The sequence below is a fragment of the Trachypithecus francoisi genome, unplaced genomic scaffold, assembly GCF_009764315.1.
Source record: "Trachypithecus francoisi isolate TF-2019V2 unplaced genomic scaffold, Tfra_2.0 Contig01474, whole genome shotgun sequence".
NCBI lineage: Eukaryota > Metazoa > Chordata > Mammalia > Primates > Cercopithecidae > Trachypithecus > Trachypithecus francoisi.
Window position 1 is genome coordinate 5017190 of NW_022681435.1, and position 26092 is coordinate 5043281.

Consider the following 26092-nt stretch of genomic DNA (forward strand, 5'->3'; position numbering starts at 1 on the left):
CGCCTGTCACCTTCTAGTCAGCAGGAAGCAGTTAAGATTGGTCTTCATCTTTGGGAGACTGAGGCGGGTGGATTATGAGGTCAGGAGTTCAAGACTAGCCTGGCTAACATGGTGAAACCACATCTCTACTGAAAATACAAAAAAATTTAGCCCAGGATGGTAGCGTGCACCTGTAGTCCCAACTACTTGGGAGGCTGAGGCAGGAGAATCGCTTGAACCCAGGAGGTGGAGGTTGCAGTGAGCTGAGATCACACTACTGCACTCCAGCCTGGGCAACAGAACAAGACTCTATCTCGGGGGGGAAAAGAAAAGAATTATTTTCATCCTTATCCTTATTTTAAGAGCAGCTAGATGTACTTCTTTACAGTGGGGAAGGAGTCCCTGATAAAACTCCAGCAGGCCTGCGCACTGGGGTGGAGCCTCGGGAAACTCGTGCAGTTTGCAGCTGGGAGGAGCCTGGCCCTTCCTCTTCCTGTATGGAAGATCTTCCTGTGATTCAAACTGTGAGGCAGGAAGTGCAGCAGCAGGGAACTCTGGCCTGTTCCCAACCCCCCCACCACTTTTTTTTTTCTTTTCAGCAAATAAAACCCTGTTTTACTCAAGCTTCAAATTGTCTGAGAGCCTATATTTTTGTGGCCGTGGTGTAAGGACCCTGTCTTTAGCTGAACTAAGGAAAAGTACTGCAACATCAGCACCCATTGGTCTCTGAAATTCTTCCCCTTGCATATTATCTCACTGCCCAGCTAGAACATCAGTTCCCTATGGGTAGGGAATTTTCTGTTTTGTTAATTTCTGCATCTACAGTGTCTATGGAAGTGCTTGGTCCATGGTTCAAACGCAGTAAATATTTGTTGAAGAAAGGAGGAAGGAGGGGGAAAAGTGGGGGAAAGACGGGAGGAAGGAGAAGATAGATGGAAAGAAGGAAGGAAGGAGGAAATGGAGGGAGGAGGGAGAGAGAATAAGAGGGAGAAGGAGAACGTAAATGGGATTTAGAAATTTAGTACCTCTAGTTCAATTCTCATCCCCATTCAGACTGAACAATGAGGGAGCTGTGGCCAGAAAGGTAAAGTCAACAGCCAGTTGGGGGCAGTTCTCCATGTCTCAATCAGGTTAATTATTTCCTCTTTCTTGGTGGTGATGATAGGGGAGGGAAAGGGGTGACTTTGAGAAGACCTGAAATTTGACAGAGTTTCTCAGCCTCAGCACTGTTGATATTTTGGGCCAGAAAGTCCTTGGTTGTGGGTGCTGTGCTGTGCAGTACATTGTAAGGTGATTAACAACAGCCCTGGCCTCTGCCCACTCGATGCCAGTGCACTGTCCCCCTCTACTTGAGTTGTGACAACCACAAATGCCTCCAGGCATTGCTAAATGTCCTGGCGGGGGTGGGGGCCAGGTATGTGGACAAAATTAGCCAAGGTTGAGAATCACTGGAATATTTAAAATTCGGTGCTTCAAGAGAAGTGGGGGACATTTCAGGCTTTCAGGTATGAAAGCCACAGCACAAACCATGGAGGCAGCAGAAATCTTGGGATCTGGCATGATCCCAAACTCAGAGACAGAGGAATATTCATCAACATGATAACTCAGGAAATGAATGTTCTCGTGGTCTGCCAGCCCTTCCAGGTAAGAAGTTAAGAAATTTAATAAGAAAATTGATCTCTATGCACACGAGGAAAGAGAATCTAATGAGCAACAAGCCAGGCAGATTCAAAAGCCTCCAGTTATTCTCCCTAACACAGACACAGCCATTTTTGAACACAATTATGAACTTGAAACCCCACAGGGGAATTCAGGGGAAATCATTGAAACATTTATTTGATGTGAAACTTCTGACCCAAGCAATTCATAATCAATTAAAGGGATAGGGCCTGGAAGATTTGACGGTAGCATAGTTCTGGGTTTTATTGACAAATGGTCAGTACGAGTAATAATTGGTGGCATCTTAAATTAGATCTGAATGTCAATAAAAATCAAGAAGCATTCCACAGAGCTCAGTACCGGAAACTGTATTATCCAATATGCAGTGCTCATTAACAACCTGGAGGAGAAAGTCAATTTGACTTAGATTACATTTTCAGATAACGCAAAATGAGTGAGAAATGGCAAATGCAAAAGATAAATTAAAGTTAAAATTACCAAAAGGCCTGAATATTTGAGAACCTTGGTCAGAACTCAGTAAGATGAAATTTAACATGAACAAAGAAAATATGACATGGTCAGGCTTGGTTACACCTGAAGGTCCGAGGAATCAGATAGCACACAGAGGGAGGCTGGGGTGGGGTGGATAAGCTGAAGGGAAACTTGACATTCCTCCCACACTCCTTGGAAGGTTGACTTAAGAATTTAGCAGATTGTGTCTTTAAGGAGATTGTGCAGCTGGAGAAGCAAGTCGGTGTTATAGACCTGCCATCCTAGGTCAGAGTTATAGAGTTTTGCTGCAGGAAAATGGAAATTCAGGTGAAATTTGTATCCTAATATGGGTACAAGGTGATTCAGTGCTTTGCACATCATCGTTCTATCATCGTCATCATCATCATCATCATCACCACCACTTACCGAGTTCCTATTGACATGCTAGATTCTGTTCTAAGAACTTTATTTAGCTTCGAAAAATCCTCACAACAACCAGATATTATTAGTCATATTGTACAGATGAGAAAACTCACAGAGAGGTTAAGTGTTTTGCCCAAGGTCACACAGCCAATGGCAGAGAAGGGGTAGGGATTATCAACCCATGTTCTTTGAGAAACAAACTGCAGTAGAGGGAATCTGAAAAAAACCTAGGAGAGTCCTAGCAGATTTGAGGAGTGGTGAACTGTGTAGGTAAGATCAGCCCTAGAGAAAGAAAGATAGCATATACTTCCAATATGCTCCTCCCCGTATCATCTAGGAATTTATTTGGCTGTAACAAAAACCTTAATAGTGGCTTAAACAAATATGGGCTTATCTGTCACGTGTAACTATGAACACAGTGGTGGACAGATAGTAGCAATGATTTCCCATTTCAACAATGCCAAGGTTGAAGTCTCTGTGTATCTCTTGGCCTTTCTCTCAAGATAGCAAGATGGCTGCTAGAGGTCAGTGGAATGTCTACAGTCAAGGCAGGAAGAAGGTAGAAGAGCTGTGCCATCTGTATCTACTCCCTTGATCACAAAGGCAAAAACTTTCCCAGAACCCACTGCAGGCTGACTTTCACCTAAGTCTCACTGGCCAAAACTAGGTCACATGGCCACTGCTGTTCAGGGGGAGACTGGGAAAGCAGGACACAGGACTGCCATGATTGAGTTGAACCATGGTCCATTGCCTGAACCTGGGCCTGGGGCTCTCTGCAAGGAAGAAAGGAAAAGTGGGTATTGGGTAAGCTGCTAATAGTATCTTGTTCTCTCTTTTCTTCAACCAAGCAACCTGATTCCTGCAGTGTCTTGATTTGAGCAGCTGACATATTCTAGCCAAAGTGTGAGCCAGGAGGGGGATAAGATGTGCTATTCTCGTTGTTCATTTTCAGTAGAGTGTATGAAAAGGAACTGAAATAAAAAATCTGTCGGAGCAGGTTCTGGAAAGCTCCTTTGCCAGGGCAAGCACACATGGAGGAGTTTGAGCATTCCCTAGAATAAGGGTCCACCAGGCATTTCTGTGCAGTACATAAAGTCAGAATTAGAGGCACCCCCAAAACATGGAGAAATAACTCGGTGGCTTCTCCAAACACAGAGCACTGGCTTTTGTGTCAGGAAAAGATTCTAGCTGACAAACAAACAAAAAGCAAAATCAAAAAAACTCACAAAAACAAAAAAACTGGAAACACCCACCTATCCGTTGACTGGTGAATAAGCAAACAAATTGAGGGACAGCTGCACAACAGAACACCCGCAGAAAGGAACAGATATCTGATACATGCCACTGCTGCTCTGAATCTCAAGAGCATTGTGGTAAATAAAAGACACCAGATACAAAAGACTGCATACACTAGAGGACCATCTATATGAAATTCTAAAAAAGACAAAACAGATCTAGAGTAACAGAAAGCTTATTAGTGATTTACTAAACTTGGGGGGAACTATTGGAGATGGCAGGAATGTTCAATATCTGGATTGTGGTGTTTGTATACATTTGTCAAAACTCAACAGAGTACACCCTTAAAATGGGAACATTTTAATATGTAAATTATACCTCGACAAAGTTTATTTATATTTTTTAAGTCTGTCTATATCTCCATTTTTATGCTTTTTCTGTTTGTTTCCTTTGTCCCTAGCCAAATTCCTTCTAGAAAATTCCAATTTTGTTTAAGCAGCACACTAGGGAAAGTGGTGTTTTCCCAACACCTAGTGGAAATGCACAATGCTACAGGGGCTATGGCAGCATTGACAGTAATTGCCCCAATTCAATAGCAGGAAGAGACAGTATGATGGTGAGTTTTATGTGTCAACTTGGCTAGGCCGCAGCATGCAGATATTTGGTCAAACGTTATTCTAGACGTTTCTTTGAAGGTGTTTTTTAGATGATCAACATTTACATTAGTAAACTTTGAGTAAAGCAGATTACCCTGCATAATTTGGGTGGGCCTCATCCTATCAGTTGAAGGCTTTCAGAGAAATAGACTGACCTGTCCAAGCAAGAAGGAGTTCTGCCAGCAGACTGCCTTTGGACTTGAACTGTAACTATGTGTGCCTAGCCTGCACATTTTGAACTTGTCAAGCTTCCATAATCACCTGGGCAAATTCCTTACAATAAATTAATCTCTCTCTCTCTCTCCCCTGCCCTCATTAATTTATATATATACATGCACACACATCTGGTAGGTTCTGTTTCTCTGGGGAACACTGACTAATGCAAACAGGTAACACCACGGAATTAGAGTAGTGAAGCTCTAGGGCCTCCATGTACAAGTTGCCACTCCAGGGTTAGCCATGAAGGGTGATACTTAGAAAGGAGAGTCTGCACTGTACTGCCGGGGTTCTAGTGCCAGGCAGCTGCTTGGCCATGGACAATCGGTTACACTTTCCAAGACTCTTCCATTTCAAGAAAGAGACAATAAAACCACCTACTCATCGATAAGGATTTAATGAGATGTTAATACAAAAACTTTACTATTATTGATATTTACTACCAGAGGGTGACTCAACTAAGGTCACACAAAGTCTCCCAAATTTGGGGGCAATACTCCCCTCACTGGATACCTATAGAGTGTCCCTCCTTTGTCTTCAATGACATCTGAAGTGGACCACACTACTCTGAACCTTGAGAGGGCCAACACTAGTTTCAACTTGGGCCAGGTGCAGTGGCTCACATTTGTAATCACACCTTCCCTTGGGAGGCGACAGCAGGATGATCACTTGAGCCCAGGGGTTACAGACCAGCCTGGGGAACATAGCAAGCCCCTGTCTCTACAAAAAAAATTAAAAATGGAAAAATAAACGAATTAAAATATCAATTTTGGTGGGAAGGATTGTCACGGTATTATAATATTTGGTACCATGATAAGTAGTCTTAGGATTTCTGATAACTCATCTGAGTTGGCTTTAGTCTTTCTGTCACCATGGTAGGCAGGCTGTGAATAACCCTTCATATGCATGATACTGCTTCACCGTCAATGTCCATCCCTTCCTGGGCCTTCTCAGGGGGCCGTGCAGGGAGGCTTTGCCTATTCTTGGCCCTCCCAGACACTCTTGTTTCTGCCATAATGTAATCTATGGGTCTGAAAATCTGGGGGCTGCAATGCTGGGCACCATCAAGGAAGAGAACAAGAGAGATGGATGGATGTATCTTGATTCGATAAGTCAAATCAGATTAAACTAATGGCATTTCGGAGATTTTTCTGAATAATTTTTTCCTTAGGAACTTGTTACTGAACTTGGTTGCAACTTTTCTTGGCTGAAGTTGAGAGACTATGGCTGGGAGAAGCCAGCTCCCTGGGGGTGGGATAGGAGTGCGGGTGGGAGGGTGGGAGTGGTGATTTGGGGATAATCACTTTACCTTTGTGAAGTCAGCTCTTCATGTAGAGATATGAAGTTGTTTCATACTTGTAGTCTGTTTTTTTTTTTTTTTTTTTGAGATGGAGTCTCAGTCACCCAGGCTGGAGAACAGTGGTGCGATCTCGGTTCCCTGCAATCTCCGCCTCCCGGTTCAAGCGATTCTCCCACCTCAGTCTGCCAAGTAGCTGGGATTACAGACATGTGCCACCACACTTTGCTAATTTTTGTATTTTTAGTAGAGACGAGGTTTAGCCATGTTGGCCAGGCTGGTCTAGAACGCCTGACCTCAAGTGATCCGCCCACCTCAGCCTCTCAATGTGCTGGGATTACAGGTGTGAGCCACTGCGCCCAGCCAATATTTATAGTCTTTTTAAATTTTGTCCTGACAAAGATAGGAAGAAAGGTAGGATGAAGGGCATGGCCCCTGCAGATGGATCCTTAAAAGAAAGAACAAGAGCTGCTCAGCCCCAGAATGCTGCCAGTCCCACCCCTTGTGCCGTCACCTACTCTCTGATCCCTCTCCTGCCTTAGTCCTCACCTTTGTGTTGTCTGAGGAGTGAGTATAACATTCGGAGCCTCCCAGCCTTCCAGGCAGGGTTGACCCAGAGTGCACAGTGGCTTTCATTGTCTCAGGCCTGGATCCCTTGGCCAAGAGGCCTAGGAATATACCTGTGGAAAGTTCTGGAAAATAGTACCCCTTCCTCACCAAGTCCCTTGACCGATGCTCAGTTTCTTCTGGAGGTGATCCAAGGAAGTGGCTCCTTTGTGGCCACACTCGGCACCCCTGTCTCTCACTTTCTCAACTTTAAAGGGGAAATAATCACGCTGAAGGGTGCTCAAATGGATCAGCCAGGGTGGGGAAGGGAGGAATGATCGTCCCATGCAAGGAGCTGTTGATGGCACAGGAAAGTGTAGCACAGAGAAGACTTAGGGTGGGCATGACGGTGTCTCAAGGACTCCTCAAGGACCAGAGGGCAGTGCAGAATAGGACCATGTGACAGGGGAAGAGCTAGGGAGACATATTTAGGTTCAATATAAGGAAGAGTTTGCAAAATTCAGTTTTCTCCGAAGACGAGAAGAAGTGAGTTCTCCAGCACTGGAGATGTTCAAGAACACCACGAGCACTAGGCAAGGATGCAATTAAGGAGAATGGGCAGTTAGATTAGATGAATGGGTCTCGGCTGGGGGCGACTGCACTCCTACCCCCAGAAAGGGACAATGGCAATATCTGGAGATATTCTGGTTGTCACAACTGAGAGGTCCTACTGGCCTCTAATGGATGGGGACCAGGGACACTGCTCAATATCGTGCCATGCATGGGACGGCACCACCACAAAGAATTATCAGGTCCAAAATATGAATAGCATTGAGGTTGAGAAACCCTAAATTAGATAAGCTGTAAAGCCTGAGTGGAGGGTAATCGCCCCCTCCCATCTGTCTGGCAACCCAGAAGACTGTGAAAGGGAATCAGCGACATGTTGGGAAGAGCTGGATTTCAAGCAGGACCGTGCAGTAAGATTTTCAAGTAGATGAATCTCAGAAATATATTTTCAGTTTCAAACATTGTGGGTTATATTTTGGGATGCTGGCCATTTCTGCTGTAGCCAAAACTATGAGCCTGTCATTCTGCACACAGCAAATTTTCTGTTCCCACCATTTGTACCTACTTCTGTGTACAAGTTAGAAGGCAAAGATCTAGAGACAGGATGGGCTAGGGAGTGGAGAAGAATAGAAAACAAGCAAACAGAGGAAACTACGGTGAGGTTTCACTCAAAGGCCTTTAAGAATGATCCCTGATATCTCTTCTAAAATTATCTTTTAATCCCCCTTTTATGCCTGCTGGGTAGTGCAATTTGTCAAACCCCAGAAAAACCCTAGAATTACAATGAAATTCATTGTTACCAGATGCGTGAATCAATCAGATGGCTCTGAGGTCAACTCTTGGCTCTGTCAATTACCATCTGGGCCTGGGCAAGTTATTTAACCTTTCTGAGCCTCAGTTTCCTCATTTATAAAATGGGGTAAATAACACCCACCTCATGGGATAGCTGTGAAGAGCACATGAACAAATGCATGTAACAATCACATGCAGTCCCCGGCACATAATAAGTACTCACTAAGCAGCAGCTATTACTTGTATGATCTCCTTCTCAGGAGACTTAAATAGCACAACACTGGATTAGGCCTTGAACAAGAAAATGATGCTATCTTGAAAATCACAATCTAACACAGAAATTAGCCTGCCCTAATTACAGTTGTCCACTATTATTAATTTAAAGAATAAGTAGCTGCTGGACAACAGATACACATGATCTCATTTAACTGTCCTACCATCCTAGGGAGGGAAGCATTACCAACTCAATTTACAGATGAAGAAACTGACATGCCCATGCTAAGTGAGGTGCCAATCATAGCTCCTAAATGGCTGAGAAGGAATTGGAACCCAGGCCAGCCTGACTCCTAAACTCCTCACCACTGCCTCCTTGTTCTCCGTCATTCCCCTTCTTGCTCTGCTTCCTTCACTCCAGCCTGGACCTGGGAATCTTGGAGCATCTCACGGCAGCAAGACCTGCCCTCAAAGCCTTCACTGGCTCCACATATAAATGGCCAGTCATAGCTTAAGGTATTTCCCCACACTGAGCTATTTTCACTTGGCAAAAATAGCCACTAAACTTAAGCAGAGACTCTCAGCCTGGAATCCCCGAAAAGCAATGGCAGAGATGCGTGAGCTATTTTCCATATTTCAAAAAGCCATGAAGAAACTAAAATGCAATTGTTCATTGATTTATATTGTAATTACATCGACTCTCTGTGGTGATACTGGTTGTTTCAACCTGATTAGAAGCTCTGATTGATAGACGGTTCCTTACGTCTTTGATGAATAAAAAACTGGGAAATCTAAATATATATGGCCTGTTGCACAGTTAAAAGCTCATCAAAGCCTGAACTCAGCCATGCATGGTAGCTCACGCCTGTAATCCCAGCACTTTGCAGGGCCAAGGTGGGAGGATAGCTTGAGCCCAGGAGTTCAAGACCAGCCTGGGCAACACGGCGAAACCCCGTTTCTACAAAAAATACAAAATCTAGCCAGCCATGGTGGCATGCACCTGTAGTGTCAGCTATTTGGAAGGCTGAGATGGGAGAATCACTTGAGCCGGGGAGGTCAAGGCTGCAGTGAGCCGCAATTGCACCACTGCACTCCAGCCTGGGCAACAGAGGGAGACCTTGTCTCAAAACAAAAACAAAAACAAACCCCAAATCACAAAATACCCCTGAGCCCCATGGGATGAAATAACTTTACAAATGCACTCGGTGATGAACTATCCGGGGTCACTGAGCTAAAAGGTCACAGCATAAATCATGGAATAACAGGCACTAGTTGGTTCTGGTAGAGTTTCTCAGCTATCTGTCAAACTCCATGGACTCTTTCTTCCACAGTGATGCAATCAGAGCCAGGCATAACTGATTATTAAGACTGTAACCCCCAATCTCTCTTGCAGTTGGCTATGACCATGTGTTTGACTTTTTACTAACGAAACACGAGCAGAAGAGATAAATGCTTCATTTTGGCTGGTATGTTAAGAGAGCGGGTGTGCCTCCTCCATCTTCCCCTTTTCGGCAGCTGCAACCCAAGCTGTGCAGACAAATAGGAAAATGCTTATCACATGTGGTTCGTAGACCAGCTGCTCATCCCCAAACTATTTGTTTCCCATCCACAATGAGATAAAGATCTTGTGCTAGGACACAAATCAATGACCTCTCTACACACATTGTTTAGTACAGCTGACATTTTTCTTTCATAGCAAGATGCTCTTGATGAAGGAAGCAGTGCATTGACTTACATTCTGACGCAAGCTCCTTCTCTCCCTGCAGGCCAGCCCTTTGAGTAGTGCTGATGTAGGGAACGGTAGCGACTGAAGGTGGTATGAACCCAGGTTCTGAATATCAATATGGAACAGAGCTGCCTGCCAATCTGGAACACCTGCCCTGGACAGAAAAGAGAAACAGACTTCTCTTTTGAACGGGTCACTGCATTGCAAGGTCTCTGTCTCATAAGAGTTCAGCTTTCTCCTAACTACGTCAGTGTTAATGATATTTACCCAGCTGTCTGTAGTGAGGATTTTAAGAGGTGTGTGAGAGGATGCCCAGCCAGGATCTACTGGGCCTTATTCCTGTCAACTGAATCAAACATGCAACAGTTCCATTTTCTAACTGGAAACAGTTCACTGTCTTTTCTGGTGAGAAGTTTGGATTCAGCCTCCTTTTCCTGGAGGACAATGTATCGATTCAAATCTCTTGAGTTCCATCTTTGTGTCTAAGACTGGGCCAGGCACTGTGGATGCAGTATCAAGCAAGATGACATGGGTGCTGTCCTTATAGGGTGCCACAGCAAGTCATGTGGCCCAGCCGTGGTCTGCAGGCAGGAAACCTGTAGGCTGGGGTGGCTTTGGAGCAAGAGCTAAGGTGAGTGGAGGGGCCTAGACATCTCCTGGCCTATAATGGACACAAGAAACAGTGTTGCCCGAATTAGCAGAAGTGTTGTGCTTTCTAAAGAATTATTTCTACACTTGAATGTCTTTACAGTGGCTTCCCCTTAGTTTCATGGGGATGGTGGGAGGTGGAGGATTTCATTTGAAAGACTCTAAAATAATCTTGGTTAACCTAAAGAGAAAGCATTTTTCTACAACTTAATTTGGAGAGATAAGAGTTTAATGCGTCTCCAAAGATCCAGGGTTGCAGAAGGCATTTCTTAGACCTGGGCATTTCTTAGGTTTATTGTTCATTCACCAAATACTTCTCAAGCACCACTAAGATCCAGGTGCTCCACGGACACACAGAGGAACAACACCAAGTCCCTGTTTTGAAGCAAGCTCACTGCGTGGGAGGCAGCAAGCCTAGGGATGATCAGTTGCCTGCCAGTGGAACACTTGCCTACTGACAGAGCCTGGGGATGAAATGCTGCAGAGAGGCTGGGAACCCAGGAGGTATGGAGCCCACGCCAATATGTGGGCCTTTTTCTTTTGATTTTCACTTGAATCACTCCCTGAGGATAGTATTATTGTATTTTGTTGGAGGGTAGTATTATTGTAGTTTGTTGGCTACCAAACTATTAATGATCTTAAAATTAACTTTCTTTCTCTTAGACCCAGACACATGCATGAAAATACTCTTCAGATCCAAGAATACTCAGTCATGCAATGTGAGTGTGTAATCACTTAAGAATGTATTGAAGGCCAGGCGCGGTGGCTCACACCTGTTATCCCAGCACTTGGGGAGGCCACGGCTCACTTGAGGTCAGGAGTTCAAGACTAGCCTGGCCAACATGGTGAAACCCCATCTCTACTAAAAATACAAAAATTAGCTGGATGTGATGGTGCATGCCTGTGATCTCCGCTACTCTACAGGCGGAGATGGGAGAATAGCTTGAGCCGGGGAAGCAGAGGTTGCAGTGAGCCAAGATTACACCATTGCACTCCAGTCTGGGTGGCAGAGCAAGACTCTGTCTCATAAAAACAAAAACAAAAAAAAAGAATGTATTGAATCAGCAGATACTCAGACACAAGTGTATGTTTTCAACTTTATCAATACCAATATCAATACCATGTTGACATGGAACAGTAAAGACCCACCAGGGAGGCAATTAACAAGCATTTGGGGAGGAACAGACCTCACCTATTCCAACCACACGGCCAACTCTGGCAGCCAAAACGTGGGCAACAGCATCCTACCAGCTTCTATTTATTGTTGCATTGCTATGGTGCTGATCCCCTTTGTATCCACGGTATTTAGAACCTCGGGGATTGGGCTGCTGACCATTCTTTAGATCTGAGAACAGAAGGAGCAGAGGAACGTTGAACAACTCTAGAGGGGTGTGTATGTGGCAGTTTAGGGACAGTTTGAGCTTTCGGGTAGAGGCAGCCTAGAGAAATCGGCATAAAGCAGTTTCTTTCTCTATTCCATGGAAGCTGCATGCTTGTGAAAAGGGCCAGGTGTCTTCTGTCTTGCCATGCAAGTGGGCAGGGCAGGTGGGTTAAGGATACTGCCTTTAAACTTAAGGTGGAGGGCAGCAGGGAAAGACAGAGAGAGAGAGAGAGAGAGAAAGAGAAAGAGAGAGAGAGAGATGGTGGGGCGGGGAGGGAAGGGGAGGGGAGGAGAAGAGAGGAGGGGAGGAGAGCTGCAAAAAAAGAGGCAAGGTCCAGAGAAAGAGAGAGAGATCTGCAAGAAGGAGGCAAAGTCCCAAAACCTATGGACTGGGACAGCAAAGATGTGGCCTACGAAGAGAAAGGTCTGGAGAATCAGAAGGCCTTTCAATGGTGGTTCTAAATCCCTCCAGCAAAGCCCATCTGTCTTTACAGCTCACCCGTCTCCATCTACACCACCCCCCACCCCTCCCGGTCCAGATCAGGCAGCGGGGTCGCCCTCTCCAGGAATTTCAGGGCAGCTAACACTGGAGGCGCCGGCGAGCCTGGAGAGGGAGGAGTTCACTAAATTGTGTTGGATGTAAGGCGTCGAGGACCGGAGGAATTAATCCGATGTGGGGAAGGCGGACGGGGCTACGAGGAAAAAAGAGGGGGCAATGTACACTCAGCCTTTTCGTCACTTGGCGGGGAGATGGATGGTTTTCCGGACCGGGCGTCCCAGCGCCCCGGCTAGCTATAGGGAGACGTCAGAGCGCTCCGGTCCGCGGTAGAAGAGCCCCCCAGCCCCCCCCCGCCCGGGCTTCCATATAAAGTAGGGGCCCTAGTGGAGGCCGCAGCAGTAGCATCAGCGGCTGCGGCGGCGGAGCTCCTCCGAGGTCCGGGTCACCAGTCGCTGTTCTGCCAGTACGGCGCACAACCCAGCCTCGCCCAGCGTCTCCGCCGCGCTCCAAGGGCTTCCCGTCCGGACCATGCGCGGCCGCGAGCTCCCGCTGGTCCTACTGGCGCTGGTCCTCTGCCAGGCGCCCCGGGGGCGAGCGGTCCAGCTGCCTGCGGGCGGAGGGACAGTGCTGACCAAGATGTACCCGCGCGGCAACCACTGGGCGGTGGGTGAGTGTCCTGGCCGCGGGAGCCGCGCGCTTGGCCTCCTCTGGAACAGCCAGCCAGAGGGGACCTGTCTCCCCATTTCTTTGCGTTTCCCGGGCCCAGCTTTGGGAGCTGGGTTTGCTGTGACCTTTCTACCGAAACACCTTCCCGATTCTCCTAAAACTCCACCTCACCTTTCCCCATTCTAGGGAGCCCATGAGTCCCTCACCAGCTGCAAGCTGGTCCCCTGATCCTTTCCCGCTCGCTTCCAGCCCGTGTCTCCCCGTGTTCCCCAAGGCACCCGAGCTCCCAACTGCCAACGCCGGTGCAGATCGTCTTCCCTCTGCGTGCATCCTACATCTCCTTTTGTCCGCCTAGTCTCACCCTGTCTGGCAGGGTACTCTCCTAGAATAATCTTGGGGAGCGTTGTCCCTTAAGAACATCTCAGAACCCTGGTCCAGCTCGGTGGCCTCAACACCGACCGGCATGGGCTGAAATCTAAGCTGCGCCTATGAGCCCCGCAAAGCCACAGGTGTGGGGACCTCGGGCGCGGCGCTCCCGCCCTGGATTTCATATCTGTTCAGTGCGCAGTGCCCTGAATCCCGCCTGTCTGTGGCTCTCTGGAGTTTCCACAGTCCTTCTCTTCGAGTTGCAGCGATATTCTTTTCCCTGCCCTTTTGTCCTCCCTCTTTCCAGCCTACAGGCTCTGAGCTTGGGGAATCTCGCCTGCTCTCCAAGCTCATCCCGATCTCTCCGCCCCTCTAGACCCACGACTTCGCCCTTTCCCCTCGCTCCTTTCCCTTTCCCTCTGCAACAGGTCCTGCTCTCTAGGCACCGGCTTGGAGGCTCCCTCGCCACGGCCCCCAGAACCCGGGCGGAGAGGACGGCCGCGCTGCAGGTGGGGAGGGCGCCCGAGGGTGGGGTCAGGATTCTGCCCCGCGCGCACTCACTGCTTTCGCTCAGCTGGGAGGCAGGAAGCGACCCATAGCCTCGGCTCACCCAGCATCACCCCGTGGCTCTCGGCCTCGCCGAGCATAGCTTCCAGCAAACGCAGAGCATCCAACTTCCGCACTCCCCCACCCACCCGCCCCACAAAAGTCAACTACAACAACCTTAATCCCTGAAGAGATTTAAGGGTGTGTGTGTGTGTGCGTGTGTGTGTGTGTGTGTGGTGTGTGTGTATTTCCTTAGCCATCTACTTAGAAGGCGGGGGCGAGGGGGGGCGGGGAGGGCTGGAGAACGTTGTGTTGAACAGGTACTTGCTAATTCATATATCGGCTCATTCACAAATCTTGATAGAAGACAAAGAATTTGGGGAAAGTTGCTTCCTCAGCTCTTCTGTGTTGTGTGTGCTTTTGTGAGGGAAGTCAAGATCTTTGGGTTGCAATACAGTGGTTTTCACTGTTGCTAAAATAATCATTTGCCAAGTCTTGACAGTTCCAGGAATGAGAGGATATGTGATCGCTGAGGGACAGGAGGAACCCAACAGTCTAGTGTGGAGAGGAGAGGTTGGAATGGGTGAAGCTGAAAAACCCTGCGTTTCAAGAATGAAGGATGCTTAGCAGGTGTTGAAGAATCCAAATTTAGAATTGATGCTTCTCAAAGAGGGCTTCTGGGAGCTTAGATCAAGTGGCCATTATCGGACCCAGCCAATGAGGCTGGAAAGGTGGAATGAAACTTCTGGATTCCCAATCTCTTTTTACTCATCGATATTATTATACTAATAAAGCTTATTATTAGGTAACCCTTGCAGGCCCAAAGGAGGACAACAGAGTTAACTGGGGAGCGGCATCATGTTTTCTCTGGTACAAGTCAAGCCAGTCTTGATTTGCTGTAGTTCTGGAGAACATCTGTCTCCAGGTATTTAGGGTGTCTGCCATTTAATTGCTCTTCATAGTGGTACTTGAGCATTTCTAATCTAAAAGAATACCAACCAGTGGTGACCCCAAATACTACTTTCATATTTATTCTCAAATGCACTTCTTTCTCTGCCTTTGATAGCTGTGCAGAGTTGAGGAGGAGCAAGGGAAAGAGGGAGGTGAAGTAGAAACTCACATTTTGGCCTAAAATTACCTTGTGGTTGAGAAAAAGTTTGCTTTGAGTAAAATGACCTCTGTTGGAATGTAAGCATTGACAAGGATGAATGATGTTAGATTTTAAATTCAGCTTTCAATTATCCCAAGAAAATGCTTATCCTCTTCAATCACCGAAGACATGTAGTTTCGTTTTAATTATATAAAACTAAAACTACATACTGCTGTCCATGAAGATGCTGTCAGCACACATTTACAGGCTTGGTAAGTAAATTGCTTCTTCCAGCTGGGAGAAGGATGGCGCAGCAATGGAAAAAAGGTTAACAGTTTGAAAACTTAACAAATTTTTATCCGCTTGATGTTTGTGGAAATGTTTTGTTTGTGTGATGAAAATATAGGTCAACACTTACACTGGTGACTATTCCCTGTGCACCCATGAAATGCTCCTAACTGTGGTTCTAACTTGGATGTGAGACATATCCTAGAAGGCTGAATTTGGAAATACCAGTATTCAGCTGCAGAATGGCTTGTTATGGCTCAAGAAACTGTGGAATAGAATTTAAGTGTGGATCCAGAAAAACTAGTTCTTAGGAGTACTCAACACTTTCATCTATGCCGTATTCATTTCTGTTTCAAACCATCCCTTTAGTAGTATCTTTAAATGATTTAATAAAAAGAACAAAAGCTTTTTTTTCTCTGATCAAGGTTTTATTTTTTCAAGTGACTGTCTTTTGTCTATGGTGAGATTTCCATTATTATGATATGGGCACTTGACAAATGATGTTGGGAGAAGAGGTGGAAGTGGGCATATCATCCATGTTGCCATGGAGATGATGATTTGGTTGACAGTCACTAGCTCAAAAGTGAAATCAGACCCAGGGAATGTGTACTTCCCTGGGATGTTATAGATAGCGTGCTCTCCTTAACAACCAGTCTATGGATCTAGAGGTAAAGAACGGATCCCGACACATTCCCCAGATATGCATGTACTGAAATTTAGTACAATCACAGACTGGATAATGACTTTCTCCTCCCATTTTAGAAAAACCCACAAAATTATTCAGGCATGACAAAAATGAGGTTCTTATGTGTGATATCTCCATCACTCCTCTGTTTTATTGGCAATAACTCTTTCTCATTTCCAGCATTCTAACTAGATGATAGGCAGTTAGAAGGGCAAGGTGATCTAGGTCATTACTGGGAGTATCAGGATTCTAGTCCTGCCTTCCAATCATCATGATTCAATTTCCTCCATATAAATAAAACCAAATGCATCACTACTTCCTGGGAAGTTGCACAACGTAATCACTGTTATGGCTGAATGCAAAGTTACTGAGTGGATAGCTGAGAACCACGTGACCAAGCTGATAAGTGAGGAGCCAATCATTCAGGATTCCAGGCCTTTGCTTGGGACAGTATTCCCAGTTAGGGTCCTGAAACTGTGTGAAGTCTCATGTCATAAGCAATTTGGCAAACGCTAACACTGCAATGCAGTGCAACCTGATTTTAATGCTCCTTAATACTCATAGAATTATTTTTTCTCAATTACATAATGCATCATGATATATTGGTATATAATCCCTATTTTTATAACATTAGAAAGCCTTTTGTAGACCTTATCCTTGTTTCCAGATCCCAGAATGATTTTAGCTGCCTTATATTCTTAGCAAGTTAAAAGACATTGCCAAGCAGTATAATAACGTAGTCTAGATTGTGAGCTGATTTTAATCCTAAAATAGTTACTTACATCTGTGTGACCTCTGACAAGTCTCATTTTCACCAAACCAGTTAGCATATGGATCAGATGAAATCAAGCACATTTAAACATCTCATAAACTGCAAATCGCAATACACATAAAAGCAATAAAGTTGCTTACAGTGAGGGCTTCTCTGTTGGTGGATAGAACTTCTAGGAAAGGGCCTCTTTCCATTTTAGACTGAAGATCTTTCAAATTTTATGTTTGTCTTAAATACTTCTAATGCCAGTCAGTGTTGAAATCACAAAGACCTTTTTCCTTGCACATTTTAGATCAAAAGTACCATAGTTTTATTGACGTTAGAAATTTCAAAGTGCTACAAAGTCCAATTACAGAGAGAGAGAGGAAAAATCAACAGTAAAAAGTAGAGAACATGAGAATATTCAAGCAAGGGTCTAGAGTGTTAAGAATGCAGACCTTGAATTCTGTACCCACTTCTGATTCCAAGTTATCCCCTCTTGCATACATAAATTTTCATGTTTTTGGTGGTTTGGCCTCCTTAACAGCAGTTTTTTAAAAAAAATTATTTACACAGCTAGCACACATTCCTGGAGCCATTGATAGACTTTCAGACACCCAAGAGAAAATTCTGCATTTATGTGGCTGTAAAGTGTTACTCGGGGCTTGTTTTCAACTTGTTTTTCACTACACTCTTAACAAACAATAAATCTACGTAATTTCCTAGGTTCAATCTCAACTAAAATTCTGAGAAAGTTTAAATGAAAAATTCCTTTGGTATTTTTTACTACAGATAAAAGGAAAGCAATATTTTTTAAAAACCACACAAAGAAAAGCATGGAGACTTTTATTTTCAGCAGCAATTCAAAATTGGCTGGGGAAGATGTTTAAACTCCATCTTTCAGTTGGAAATAGAATTTGGTGCATACAGAATTGATGATAGAATTTTAGATATGGAAGGCCCCTTATATTTAATCTAGTCTACCCTGTTCATTTCATAGTTGAGAAAATTGAAGACTAGGGGTGCTAAACAACTTGGCAGAGGTCACCTTACTAGCTAGTAGAGGTGCTGGAACCAAGCCCAGGGTTTCTGGGTTGCAGTTCTGAATACTGTCTAGCTCATTGCACATTTTGAACAGACAGCAAAATCTATCTGTCGTTTATGAACTAACTCTTAATAATAAAACATGATTTATTCTGCATTTAGGAGGAAGCAGCACAAACACAACTGATGTCCTTTTAAATTTCTCATTCGCTCATTCCCTTTGGTTAAATTTGTGGCATTATGAGTGTTTTTGTTTTTGTTTTTACAGGGCACTTAATGGGGAAAAAGAGCACAGGGGAGTCTTCTTCTGTTTCTGAGAGAGGGAGCTTAAAGCAGCAGCTGAGAGAGTACATCAGGTGGGAAGAAGCTGCAAGGAATTTGCTGGGTCTCATAGAAGCAAAGGAGAACAGAAACCACCAGCCACCTCAACCCAAGGCCCTGGGCAATCAGCAGCCTTCGTGGGATTCAGAGGATAGCAGCAACTTCAAAGATGTAGGTTCAAAAGGCAAAGGTAAAAGAAACGTACGTGTGAGATGGGTGGGAGGTATTTGGGGAGAGGTGGAAAGAGGGCAAGTTCAAATGAGGAAGAATAGAATTGCTTATGATATAAACCTTCATGGTTGCTATATTAGGCTAACACCAATACATGCTAAGCACATTGATAGACAATTTCTATGTTCTCTTCTTTTTGACATAATAGTCAAAAGGATATTGATTCCAAACTCCAATTTAGGAGTTTTTTTCAGCAATTTTGTCTATTTGCTGTTATGCATTGATGGGATATATATTTTTTTTAATAGCCAGGCCCTACCAGAATGTTTTAATAGTGAGTCTGCAAACTATTTGAGTAAATCCATGTGGATCTACAGATTTTATGTTTACTTCTGGTGAACACTAGTGGAGGTTCCTAGTTTTAGAAAACAGCATTCTTGTTTGCTGCCTTTGACACCAAGTAGCACTTCTTCATATTTGTTCCAGGAGTACCTAGTTCAGGTTTCATGCTAGTATTTTAAAACTCAGTGGACATATCTGAGATCAACAAATACATCCTGTATATGATTTTATAGAGGATAGGGGAAAATAATTATACTAAACTGGCAATGCTTAGTTACAAAGACAGTGAACAAGATAAGAGAGAATAAAACTTATAGGAAGAAAGCAAGGCAACTGAAAATGAGGTGATTATCACTAACTTTTAAGTTTCCATGAAATGTATAACAAAATACAAAATAATAATTACAATAACAATGGTGGCTAGTTTTACTGAATATTTACGATAATCCGAGTATTGGGCTAAGCAGTTTACCTCCATTTTCTCAGCTTATGCTCACAACAGTCTTAGAAGGAAGATTCTACCATTCTCTCCATTTCAGCGGTAAGGAAACTAGTCCCATAGCTTTCCATTGATAAAATCAGGGTAAGGGCCTGTGCTCAGTCTGCCTCAGACAGTCTGTACCATGCAAGACATCTTCCAGAAATGGTCGTCATTGATCTTAATATAAAGCATCCAGGCTGAAGGCCTTGCTTCTTGCTGCTTCTGACAATAACTAATATTGTTTTCCACTCACCGTACTTGGAGAGCTTCCTTCTTCACTCGTTCATGGTGAAGACTGATGGCCCCTTTAGGGGCTCAGAGCTGCCTTTGCCAAGCCTCAGCTGGCTTTCTGGAGGGAAGCTTTCTATTTCATTGCCCTTTGGGTCTATTGTGGTCTTTCTCTCTCTTTCTTTCCTTTCTTTCTTCCTTCCTTCCTTCCTTCCTTCCTTCCTTCCTTCCTTCTTTCTTTCTTTCTTTCTTTCTGACAAGTTCTGTCTATGTAGTTTCTTTCTTTTCTTTTCTTTCCTTTCCCTCTCTCCCTCTCTTTTTTTTTTTTTTTTTTTTTTTTTTTTTTGACAAGGACTGGCTCTGTTGCCCAGGCTGGTCTCAAACTCCTGGGCTTAAGTGATTTCCCCCAGCCTCGGCCTCCCAAATGTGGGTTTCTATGCTAAATGAAAACAGAATTTCACCTGTTGCACTAAGCACCTAAAGGAAAGTCTTTGTAGATTTTATTCTGAAAAAAAAAAATCCCAGATTAAATAAACCAATACAGAAATAAATACCAACTTTGTGCAAAACCCCAAGCAATTGTCTGGTCCATAGCTGTGTCATAGGTGTTATGTCATCAGCCCCCGTCTTTACTGATGGATCCCATACTCTGAGGGCTCTGTGAACTTGCAGGTGACTTCTCAGATTCCAGCTGGCCATGCCTTTTTCATGGTCGGGTGCTTTGCTGGAGTTCCTGTAGGTGGATATCCAACAGCAGTACCCTTCTCATTTGTCTGAACAGTAACAAAAATTGCCGCCACAAAACCCTCGAAAATAATTTTTGCAAACATTGAAATGGACTTGCCCTCATAGCTCGTTCATGAAATACTCCCCTCTATTAACACACAATCATGTTACTATTCTATAGTGCCTCATTTTTGAAACAAACAGCAGTGTCCAGTTTGCGTTATTTTATTTCCTCAACCTGGCCCTGCGTATCTTAGGAATCTTTTGGAAAATTCAACTCCTTTCTTAAGGATCAAAAATTTTCCAGCATATTCAGAAGAATATTCTGTAAGCTTCAAAGGCAATGGCAAAAAGAATAGCTCCACGAAGGTGTCTGAGTAGCAGTATAATAGGATGGGTTGAGTGGGCAGCCATGGACAGTGACTGCTTAAAAGGGGCAGTCCTTATCCCAAGTGAACTGAAAAAGGTCATCAAAAAGATTATTTTAAAAAATCAGACTTTCCTTTTCTATTATTTTTATGTATTGTTTTTCTTTTAACAGGTTTAGAAAGCCCATCTCATTTCATTCCACCTCCAGTTGAATAATTAGTTATTGCACACATTGGTGCCATTCTTTTGGCTATATTTCCTAGTAACACAAAAACCAATTCAACAGTTAGTCTTTGCAGAGACCAAAATATTTTATTGCTTCTCTTGCACTGGAAATTCCACCTCAATGAAAGTATGTTGTTACGAAAATTGAAAACACCTTACAATGATCTTATTCAAAAAGAAGGGGTGCCAAAAGATGAGTTCCATTAGAAACCCATATATCTCCCATATCTTAGAGTTATGGCAGTGTTAGAGAGAAACTGAATAACTTAGCCAAGCATTGCCAGAATTAGCAGCAGGAGTTTTCAGAGGCTGAAGGACTGTTCTTAAAATTAAAAACTATCTACATATGCTCTCTTCTCTCATTTTAGTAATAAAACACCAAGTACTGTTGCCAACTCTCTTGGAGCTGTAGTTAGAAACTCCAAGCATTTCCTATGTTTTGATGACAAAGATATTTACTTAATTCCTAAAGGATGTGTGTAATGTGCACTGAAACTAGGTTACTCGATCATGGAAACAGCTTCAGAACTTTCAGAGCAATTATGCCCAGCAATGTTCAAGGTTAACCTTAATCCTTTTAACTGTGCCCTTCTCACAAATCTTTTAATTCTTTCTTTCTTTCTTTCTTTTTTTTTTTTTTGAGATGGAGTCCTGCCCTGTAGCCCAGGCTGGAGTGCAGTGGCGCGATCTCGGCTCACTGCAAGCTCCACCTCCTGGGTTCACGCCATTCTCCTGCCTCAGTCCCCCCCGAGTAGCTGGGACTACAGGCGCCCGCCACCACCACACCCGGCTAATGTTTTGTATTTTTTTTTTTTTTTTTTTAGTAGAGATGGGGTTTCACCATGTTAGCCAGGATGGTCTTGATCTTCTGACCTCATGATCTGCCCGCCTTGGCCTCCCAAAGTGCTGGGATTACAGGCATGAGCCATCGCGCCTGGCCCAAATCTTTTAATTCTATTCTGCAATTAATGAAACTTTTTCCCCATGGTTTCTGCAACATGAGACTGTTCTGTTTCTGCAAGATGAAACTCATCCCCATGGATGAAGCTCCAGGGCCTCATCCATGATCCTGGATGTGGTTGTGCATTGTCCTGAATTTCAGTGGAGGTTTTAGTTGGCCTTTGGTCTCCCTTTATAATTTGGACTTAGTCCCTTATTCTTTGCAGCTTAGGTCTCTCCTTTTTTTTAGTGGACATGAAGGGGGCAAGGAAGTGAGCTACAAAGGCTGTTACGGAAAAGAAAGTAAATGTGTTCGTTCTTCACTTTTAAGGGACTACTCTCACTGTCTCATCAAATCAGTACAGAGAATAGGAAGGTCTTATTTCTGAATATTTGAAATGCTCCAAAGGAAGTGTCAAATATAGAAAAAGCAACATACAATCAAGAATCACTCATAACCTTCTAATTACACCTGGCACTTTCTATGAAGGAGCAGAGTAAAGCTGGCTCCCACCTAGAATACAGCTCCTCCCCACCCCAACAGTAGACCCCGCCCATTGCCTCCCAGGTCCTTAATCTTCCTAGGTTCCACAATTCTCTTTTTCCTTTTAGCTTTTATTCCTTCCAGCCAAACCTCTCTTATTCAATATTTTGAGCCAATGGGGGACTTATGTAGATTTTTTTCCCCCACACATTAGCTGGCCCCTTTTATGACCAGTGACTCATAAGGCAAGATATGTGGTGGCATCTTTGGACAGGCGGCAGTCTTTAATAGGGCAGCCTGGGTTGGTGGAGGCGAGCAAAGCTAATTGGCATGCGTGGGAATCAAACCCCAGGCCCTGGGCTCATTAGCACATGGTCAAAACAACTGAGCCACAGAGCAGATAATAATCTGCCCAAGAATATCAGTAGTTCCTTTATTAGAAACAAATGGCTGATATGGAAGTTGGGGAATCTGAATTGCCAGAGAATCTTGGGAAGAGTAATAAGCTCTAGTATCAACGAAAAGTGTTTTTTCATCTCAGCGCGTAAAGGGTGCTATATGGGAACAAAGAAGTATTTTAAAATTATAACTACTCATTCTTTCTTTAGTCTTAGTTAATTTGAGCAGAAGCCACAACAAGCAAACCCACAATAAATTTAGAATTGGCAGAAATCCAAATTAACTCCTCTTCCCAAGTTTCCACACTACTACCATTTACATTTGTAGGTTTGTAATGTATAATTATGTAATCCAGAAACTAGCTTTGATTTGTGTAATGATGCATTGTCAAAGTAAGCAAAGTAAGAATTCAAATTCCACATTTCCAGAATTTACCACTCAGCTGCTCCTCTAGTAATAAGTTCCTGGGGATAGTACATTAACCAACATTGATTAAAACATACCTGAGTAATCATATCAGGGTGCACGTTAAGCTGATAAAACAATAAGATCCCAAAATGCAGTAGCTCAAAAAAAAAAAAAAAAAAGTAGAGGTTAATTTGTCTCTTGGGGGACAGCTCTGGTTCTCCAATGTTACATGCTCAGAAACACCGGCAGGGCTTGTGAAAGTACAGATTGCTGCGCTCCGCCCCCAGAGTTTCTGATTTAGTAGATGTTAGGTTGAACCAAGAATTTGCCTTTCTAACAAGCTCCCAAGTGATGCTGATGGCTTGTAGGAATGGATTTACTTCTAGGATTAGACTTCAGCTCACTCTGTTTGCTGAACTCTTTCTAATATTTCTTAAGTTGGTAGACTCTCTGCTCCAGGTTCTCAACGTGAAGGAAGGAATCCCCCAGCTGAACCAGCAATGACAATGATGGCCTCTCTCAAAGGAGAAAAACAAAACCCATAAGAGACTGCGTTCTGCAAGCATCAGTTCTACGGATCATCAACAAGATTTCCTTGTGCAAAATATTCGACTATTCTTGTATCTTTCATCCTTGACTAAATTCATGATTTTCAAGCAGCATCTTCTGGTTCGAACTTGTTTGCTGTGAACAATTGTCGGAAAGAGTCTTCCAATTAATGCTTTTTACATCTAGGCTACCTGTTGGTTAGATTCAAGGCCCCAAGCTGTTACCATTGACAATAAAAGCTTAAACACAGGCTGTTCTCTTATTTCAATCCCAAATGAGAGGATAGTGTGGCAGAGATGAACAAACAGCTTGAGGATGTACTCGTGTGCTCACTGACCAAGTCAGGCTGAAGCTCTCCCCTTTGAATCCTTGTAGTGACTAAGAGCCTTTCCAGAGGCTCCCTCACTTTCTCATTCCCATCAGCTGGGCCAGGTTGAAGATGGAGGCTAGCCCTATTCATCACTTAAGAATTCCCTAGTCTTCAGCCCCTACTATGACCAGGTATTTTGCTGATATTATTGATGGATGCCTCCTAATAGTCCTTTAAGCTCAGAATTATCATTTCTATTTAACAGATGAGGAAACAGAGGATTAGAGAGATCAAGTGCCTTGCCCAAGTCACATAGTAAATGGAACTGGGATCTAGATTCCATTTACACAGTCACCAGATTTCCTGCATTACTCATTTTAAACCTCCCTTTCAGTATAGTTATGCCTAGCAAGTAGCACTGTTTTTTCAAAATTTCATCGCCAGTCTGGGAGGAGTCATCCCCAGTGCCACATTTAGTTAGCTCCACAGCTAAAGGATAAGATGAATTCAATTCTTTCCATTTTTAGAGAATGTGGCCTGGCAGTTCGTTAACACTCACTAGTTCTATTTTTCTTTTCTTTTTTTTACCGGTTCCTTTTTTATCATGACATTTGCACATTAACAGATTTCGAAGTTTCTTGCCATATGTTTAGAATTTTTTTCAGTTAGGAGAATCACATTTGCAACCCTAAAGAGATTTGTCTTGCTCTTGTTTTGATTACCTAAGAACCACATAAGAGATGACATGTTCTTTTTAATTTCTTTTAAACCCATGTTGATTCACAACATATACACAGCTAGACCTGTGAAAACGTGTGAACTGTGTTTTCAGTGTTACCACGTTCCTCTACAGGGCCCCATTCTCTATCATGAGACTATCTTCAGCCTCTTTTCCAAGAACTTGATCCTGAGCGATGTCAACGAAAGCCCCCATGCCGCTGACGATGAAGGTGTGAGCCTTCTCAAGGATTCGCCTTCCAATAGGACACTCATAGAGCTAAAAACGAAACAAACCAACCAAGAAACCTTCCAGACCCAGGGGAAGCTTTCTCTAATGGTGCGATTTCAGGCAAAGAGAAAAGATTTCCTCAATGCTCCTAGAATAACCCCATCCAGACGACCACTTGTTTGGCTGTTTCACAAGAGTAAACCTTCATGATCTCGTGTTTTGGCAGCCATCACTTTTTTCCATGAACTCTGATCGCGAAGTAAGAACAGCTCTCTCAAATCTCCTCATACTTGCAGTGCTCCTCTGTGCCAAACCCAGGTCAAGGTTAGAATCTTTTTGAGAGGTATACTCTTTCCTGCAAAATTTAAAAAAAATTATTTGCAAGGGTAGTTATATTACATCACACGTGTGTGCCTATTGGGTCAGGTAATTTTTAGCTGAAGATAATAGCTTCCAACTTGGGTACTTTAAGTAGAAAAGGAGAATATTGATGGGTAGATATTAGTCAGGGAAGACCAGAGAACCGGGCTCAAGCCTAATCTGGCAGGCTCAATGCCCAAAGCCATGTCTCTAATTGTATTGATGAGGTGGCTACCTCTAGAAGCATACTACAGAACTGCCTGAGTCTGCACTCTCTTCCTCTGCCTCCGCTGCTACCTGTGCTTACAGTAGAATCCCCTCCAGAGACTCCCAAATCAGTCTTGAATGAGTGTCTGATCAGTGGAACCTACATTATATCTCTGTACCTAGCTGCAAGAGCTGCTGGGAAATGGAGTTTTTAGGATTCTACTTTGGGAATGTGGGACTAAAATAATGGGACCCTATCAAAATGGAGAGAGGGTGTTCAGAGATGTGGTTGACCACAAATAATATATGCCTCTTCCCTTTTTCCCCAGAAAGAATTTTCCCTTTGATTCCTGTCCATCCCTGCTCTAAAGAACACTGAGTCCCTAGCCTGGACTCAGGGAAAGCAGGAGCCTGGCGGCTGCTCGGCACAGCACACAGTCTAGGTGTGTCCATAGTACAGCAAGATGAAAAGATTGCTTCTAAGAGCAGATACCTTAGAAATCCTTGCAGCAAAGCAGGATAATCAGAAGGAAGAATCCAAAAGGGAGGAAAGCAGTAATGGCCTTTGAATTTCTCCTTTGAAAAGCAGTCTTTTTTTTTTTTTTAATTTTCATTTTTTAGTGCCACAGGCTAGATTGCTCTGGGCAATTTGGCAGTTTTCACATGTGATTAGTGGTTCAGTAACACACCAAGCAGACATTTCCAGCAGTGCAGTACAATTTCTAGCCTCAAAATGCTTGCCTTTTAGTACCTACTTGGGGAATATTTAATCATTACCCAGCATCTTTACCTAGCTTGGCTGTATGGGGGAGTAATCGAAGTAGAATGTGAGATTGCATTATTCACTTCCTTAGCCAC

General features: G+C 43.8%; 1 protein-coding gene across 2 annotated transcripts; it reads left to right on the plus strand.

The window, feature by feature from the left end:
• The first annotated feature begins 12561 nt into the window (after positions 1 to 12561).
• GRP (gastrin releasing peptide) lies at positions 12562 to 23657 on the plus strand. Of its 2 annotated transcripts, none has more exons than XM_033237772.1 (3): positions 12562 to 12997; positions 18035 to 18277; positions 23298 to 23657. In XM_033237772.1, the coding sequence occupies exons 1-3, from the start codon at positions 12859 to 12861 to the stop codon at positions 23402 to 23404; spliced, it is 489 nt and encodes a 162-aa protein (XP_033093663.1). In that variant the 5' UTR covers positions 12562 to 12858; the 3' UTR covers positions 23405 to 23657. The 2 variants fall into 2 exon arrangements, with proteins under 2 accessions (XP_033093663.1, XP_033093668.1); XM_033237777.1 differs by having other exon boundaries at positions 18035 to 18258.
• The last annotated feature ends 2435 nt before the right edge of the window (positions 23658 to 26092 follow it).